At 39.9% G+C, this 6646-nt stretch overlaps 1 protein-coding gene across 1 annotated transcript; it reads left to right on the forward strand.

Moving 5' to 3' along the window:
* Positions 1-239: 239 nt before the first annotated feature.
* Positions 240-3505, forward strand: TMEM231 (transmembrane protein 231; the record flags this gene model as incomplete). Its single annotated transcript, XM_010287472.1, has 5 exons — positions 240-368; positions 1728-1871; positions 2159-2240; positions 2374-2475; positions 3342-3505. Coding segments are annotated over 5 exons (621 nt in total), but the record flags the coding sequence as incomplete, so codon positions are not given.
* Between the last annotated feature and the right edge of the window lie 3141 nt (positions 3506-6646).

A 6646-nucleotide genomic window follows, 5' to 3' on the forward strand; every position in this document is an offset into this window, starting at 1 on the left:
GCTTTCCCTCTCTGGAGGGCATATGAGACATTGTATAACAGACAACATTGTAGGCTTCTTGCTTGTCTCTCATCCTACATAAAGTCAAGCAGCTTTTTATTGCTTTCCTAACTATGCAGTTTATTTGCTTCCTTAATATGTGCATGCTGCAATTGTGGAGGTCCCCTGGGGTTTTACCTTTTATGTTTTTCTTTCTAGCGGTTCCTGTCTTAAAAAAAAATTCTTGTTGATTCTTTTAGACTAGAGAAGAAGACAAAAATCAAGATGGCAAAATGGATCAGTTGCATTTTAAATTGGAACTTCCGCTACAACCTACGGAGCATGTAGTTGGTGTTCAACTGATTCTACTCTTTTCCTACCACCTTTATGTGAGTATTTTTAATTTTATTTGTTGTGACATATAGAACCAGTGTAATATTCCAGTAGTGGTTATGCAAAGCATGAAAAAAACCTTTCCACATTTGAAATTCCTATCTAAAAGATTTATTTTACTAACAATTATTTAATTTTCTCCTTCTCTGCTGAGTCATTCCTAGTCTAGCTCGGTTCTGTATTTTGATACATTTCGTTAGGTTGGAGGGGGGGGATGTGTGTGTGTTGTTTTTTTTTAAAGCTGTGTATTCTTCTGGGCTGTAGTGCAGCGTAGAGGACAGAGATGCGCAACAGCGGGTGTCACTATGGGTGACATCAGGAAATAACTGAGAGTCTTGCAATAGGATGTGCATTCTTACATACTGCTGTGTCTTGACATAACCAGTTAGTTTTCCAAGGTGGAGGGGCAGGCTGTTGCAGCAGCTTAAAACTCCATAGACTTTGCTTATTTTGCAGCTCTTGAAGCAATGGTAATCATCTGCCAGGATCTTCTATGTCTTGTGACTGGGAGGGGAAAGAAGGTGTTATAGGGAAACAAGAAAATAAAATTCTGCTGCCATTGTACTTCAGGTGGCAGTGAGTAAAACACTAATGCACAGAGAACCCATGGATGCATCTGAAAGAAGCAATAGTATAAAGCTGTGTGGGATGCAGCCATGCAAACAAGAAGTTGTTTTACTAGGGACATTAGGCTTAGTTTATCCAAGAGACTCTTGGAGTCCTGCAGATTGCAGATGGACAAGCTTAGCAAGCACAGCAGTGTGGTATAGAAAACATTCTTAAACCTATGAGGCCCAGAGTAAAGGCCCGACAGTCCTAAATTTGTGCTGAGTATTAGGTCAGTGATTAGTATCATGGAGAGTTCTGATATTCACAACACCTTTGTTTTACAGTAAATGTGAAAATTCTGCTTCAGATTGAAGCATTGATGAGGGTTAGGGAACTTCCTTGTTTTGTCCTTATTGCAGAGCAGGAGTCCTTAGCTGGCTTTGACTGCTGAGTATTTTAAAGTGCATCTCAAATTAATGTGTTTAGTCATCTTGCTGCTTTTCACACGTTATGGCAAGTCAAATCTTTCTGTCATTGGCCATAAACTGTTGCACTTGACTGAATTTCCTGCAGAACTTTGTTTGGTTTATAAAGTTAGTTAACTAACAACTAAGGTAGTACACTTAAAAAAAAGTAATTAATATTTCTTATTTGTTGTTCCCTTGTTTAGACTAATGTGACAATCTGAAACTCAGGAGTCAGAAAAAAAATCAAATCCACACAGAAAATCTGCAGATACAAAGAGGTAGAAAAGTGCGTTGTGTTCCTCCCCACTAAATTCTCTTTTCTCATGTTCACCATTTCAGAGAATGTCAACACTTGTGATGCAGAGCATGGCTTTTCTTCAGTTTTTTTCTCCTGTGCCAGGGTCTCAGCTCTATATGAATGGAGACCTGAGACTGAACCAGAGGCAATTACTTAACCATTGTGGAGTGGATACCAGATACAATGTGAGGGAATTTTTTTGCTTCCCCATCAATTCCCACCCCCTCGCCCCTTAACCTCCTAGCACCATAGGTGGCACCTTGGTTATTTGTACTCCTGCACAGAGTGGACCCTAAAAGTTTGGAACTGGTGTTTTCTTGTTAGGCTGAAAGGTGGAAGAGGTTATTCTGCCAAGATGTTTAGTCTGATGTTTACATACCTTCAAGGGCATGGTTACTTTGCATAAGAAACTCAGTATAGTTACTTTCTTGAATAGTGGGAAAATAATGCAAGTATGTCCTTGTTGTAACAGGTGTCTGTGGTCAATGGCACAAGTCCTTTTGCGAGTGACTATGATCTAACAAACATCATTGCAGCATATTGGGATAGAAATGGTAAGCCTGAACTTATAGCTGCGAATTACAGGACAGCAGTAGTTAGCATATTGGCAGCTGTTCTGTGAGGATTTGAGTTCTGTATTAAGATTGAAAATCCCCTTAATCTGGATGTTTCCCTTCTCCATTTTAGTGACAACAGTCTTTTCGGATCCCAACCCGGTTTGGATGCCTGGAAGAGCAACAGATACACCATTTACCATTAATGCCACTATTCGTTACCCAGTGGAAGTTATCTTATATCCTTTGAAAACTGCAGAAACTGTGCCATAACTGGGTTGCATTATTTGGGCCTTCACATATAGGCCAAATGAAAACTGTTTTCTCCTAGACTTTTTGCTAAACTTTTCCTTTTTTAATTAAGCAAATGCTATAGTTCTGGAGTTAACTGAATACCCATTTGCCTGTTCCTTCAGATGGTTGTGCTTGCATAATCACTTTTTGCCTTTCTCTGTCGGGAACCTGTGTTGCTTTTCAGCCTTACTAAACTGTCCTTCGAGGCAGTTTCTTAGCCATTCACAGTGAATATCCTTGGTAAGTCTTGCTTTGCTCCTGCAATGTCTGCTGTCCCAATCTGTAATGGATGCCACTAGCAAAGTATGATGCTGTGTTCTGTGACCTAAAGCAAATCATTAGAAATCTGTATGCGAGGTAAGCTCACCAAATAATCACCCCTCCAGTGGATGTGGAAAATCTGTTACATGCACAGAGAGACCTGATTTTTTTTTCTACAAAAAAATTCTTTGTTCATTACGTTCTTTACTTTTCTCAGACAAGAACAAGCCTGTGTCTAAAAGAATCTGTATGGAATGCATTTCTGACAAGGTTGGTTTGCTTGCCTGAGTATTACCCAGAACTACTTTTTGGTGAGTCAGGACAAAATAGTCACTTTCAACAGAATTGGTTTAAATGTATTCTAGGACAGACATGCTCTGCAGCTTTTGTTACATACCATGGTAAAAGGCTTTTAGGGGGTTCCATGGCTCAAAGGCTTTGCATTTGCCATACAAACTGATCTCTAACAAGTTTTGTGCCTTTCCACCTCTGAGATCCTTTGTTTAATTATTGTAGTGGTAGTATCAGAACGATCCTTGACTTTCTTCAAATATCAGCCAGGATTTTGGGAAATGATTAAATTTGCCTGGATCCAGTATGTCAGCATTCTCCTTATCTTTCTTTGGGTGTTTGGTAGGATTAAAATGTTTGTGTTCCAGAATCAGGTGTTGACTACAACTCCAATATCCCCAGTTGTGCCGGTGCCTCCGGTATTGTCCTACAAACAGCACCAGTCCTGAGGAGATGCCCGAGAACACTTTCAAGAAATGAAGTTCAAAAATAGATACCTGCTTTTATTCTCTCTATACTTTTTACTTCGGAAGATCAGAACTTTGTATGTGAAGTTTTTGCTTCCTTTTTACAATACATGTTCATTCATCTGTGTCTCTGGGAACACTGCTTTGGGACTGAAAATTTTAACATTTTTGACAGTTAAAGAAGAACCTAGTTATTTTTTTGCAACTGGAACATGCTTCAAAAAACAGTAGAAAGCAATGAGACCGCTTTTGCGTGATGTTAATTTTGCTAAACCTTGAAGTCTGAAAATAATATGCCAACAGTAACAACATAAGCCATTTTTACTGTCTTGTAAATTAATTCACTGCTGAGTTACAAGTTCTGTCAAGAGCTATTAATACATGCATTTATGTGCACTATGAAAGGAAAAAATACAAGGAATGTGAAAAAATGTATGGATCACTTAAGGGCAGAGCCACACTTCTGTAACGGTGGCTATATGTGCTCACTGATTTAGTTATTAAATTGGATGATAGATAAATTCAAGGTTGATGTGAGAAACTGGGTTGTGGGTGATAGTGTGCAAGGTTTGCACAATCATTCACTATTGGCATTATTACTGTAGCACTAGACCACGAACTGTGAATTGGGAATAGTAACAGTGAACTAACAGGAAAAACTACCAGAGAAGCTTCAGAGTTCCAAAGCAAGTGAATAATCACTTTCAGAACTGAAGTGATAACTTAGAACAGGTGAAAATGAAATCAATTATAATCACCTGGTGAACACTGAAAGACTATGATGTCCCTCATTCTTGATGGGGGTGGTGGTAGGGATGATTATTTAATTTTATTTTCTCTTTCTGGGCTTAATTTTTGTGCCAGACAAGCTTAAAAGGAAAACAACAAAATTTCCATTATGTTTTCAGTTTTGTAGCAAAGCAGTGTTATGGTAAAAGAAAAACAATTCTAGATGCTAGTTAACAAAATTGAGTGTCTTTGGTTCTCTTCAACTCTTGACATGGTGCAGCTGAATGTGAAATGTTCAAAATTTCACATGAAATGTGAAAGAGCAACTTGTATAACAGTACCCCATCTTTTGGCCTTTGTCCTCTAGAATTCAACATCCTGGCAGTTTGGAGACCTGCCTATTCCTTTTTTTCCCTCCTTCTCAAAATGGCCAGCTTCTTTTTGAACTTCTATTATATAAAGCTTATTTTAAACTTCGTAGTCTTGCAGCTTGCATTTCTCCCACTTTTTACATGCTGAATGTACTCCAGCCTATTCTTTAATGCAAGTGAAATATTAATGTGGGGAGCCATGTCTTGGTTATTCAACACACTTTTGTGCTTGTGAGACTGACTTACTTAACTGTGAATTGTAAATTATTGCAAAGAGCATTCGCTGTATATACATAGATATATTTTGGTTTGAAATCTCCAGTTTGGTCTTTGATCTATGAAGTATGTACCTGGCAGCCTAGGACTACTGATCATAGGCTTTGTATCAGAGTGCAGAGAGTCAAAACAACTGTCTACTGCTTTCTAGTGTTTCTAGGCACTACATAGGATAAATGAAGGGGCCTGTGAGCTTGTTTCCCCAGTATCTCAAGCTGATGTACATCTGGTCTGCTGTAGTCCCAGCTCTTCTCCCTTGCAGTGGTGATAGTGCTTGTGTGACTGCATGAGTTGATTCAGGTAGTTCATTTTGGTGAAGATCATCTTTACCAAATATACTCACTTTTTCAGACAAATCAGTTCCCTGAGTGAACTTGGTATGTGTCTACACAAGCATGAGGGTGGGCATAAGCAAGGGACAGAAATCTCTGGAGACACCACAGAACCTCATTTTAAGGGTTTGAGCTGTTGTACTCCCACAAAAGTGGAATGCGTAACAGTCTTCCAAGCTGAACAGAAGCCTGTCTCAAGGTAGCAACTTGACTGAAAGACAATAATGCCAGAAAACAACAATAATACCATGACACTCCATTATCCCTATCTCACTTTTCTCTCCTATTGTATCTTTCCATATTAAGTTATGACAAATGATGCTGTTCAGAGCAACAGTTCAGTGAACGCACATGAGATAGGAAATGGTGAATAGGTCTGGTTCAGGAAATACAGAGAAAAATATCCTTATGTTCTACTTTTCTTTGCAAGGAGAAAGCTGGGAAAAAATCCTCCATAGTCATTTAAGAGGAGAACTATTTAAGTTAAAAGGAGGAAATAAAAAAGACTTAATTGCTTGCAGGTGGCAAGGGATCCCTTCATTTCTTTTGATACCCCTGCTGTGTTAACTTCCTGGATCACTCTTATACTGACTGTAGTTCTTGGTTCATAGTTCTGACTCCTTTTTCAAGCTTGGGGAGGCATTCTACTTCTCAGGTTGCCCAGAGAGGTGGCAGATGCCCTGTCCCTGGAAACATCCCAGGCCAGGTTGGATGGTGCTCTGAGCAACCTGATCTAGTTGAAGATGTCCTTGTTCATGGCAAGGTTTTGGACTGGATGACCTTAAGACATCCCTTTCAACCCTGTGATTTTACGATTCTCTAAGTAACCAAGCAACAGAAAAAAGGTAGACTGAAGTACAAGGAAAAAATATACCTGAGAAGCCAATACAACTAGCATTAAAGGAGCTTTAGAAAGGAGGAGTCTTTCTCGGCAGGCTGTCTGTAAGGACTCTTCCTTTAGCTGGCTAAGCAATAGAAAATAAAAAGACAAAAATACCACTGCAGTTCACCAGTGCTACTACACAGATCTTCTGTGTACATACATGCCACAGGGCAATCTAAACGCTGTTCACTGGGGAAGGACACAGGCATGTTAGGATTAATCAGATTTCTGTAAGTGGCTTTGTAAGAGGAAAGAGTAGCTGGTTAGAAGTCCTGTGCATAAATGACAATCGGAATGTGGATGTGTAGAGCCATGCTTCAGGAGTTTTTCAAGGGGTGATCTTAGGATGAAAAAAAAACCCTTCTATGCTTATTTCTTAGGAAGTAGCCACGCAGCCTGTTCAGCGGGGCTGGACCTTTCGCTCCCCCAGGCACGAGGCAGGCAGGAGGCAGGCAGGACGCGGCCGCGCCGAGCGCGGCCCTGTGGCGCCGGGGCTGGGCCG

Source organism: Phaethon lepturus, unplaced genomic scaffold, assembly GCF_000687285.1.
Source record: "Phaethon lepturus isolate BGI_N335 unplaced genomic scaffold, ASM68728v1 scaffold40915, whole genome shotgun sequence".
Lineage (NCBI taxonomy): Eukaryota > Metazoa > Chordata > Aves > Phaethontiformes > Phaethontidae > Phaethon > Phaethon lepturus.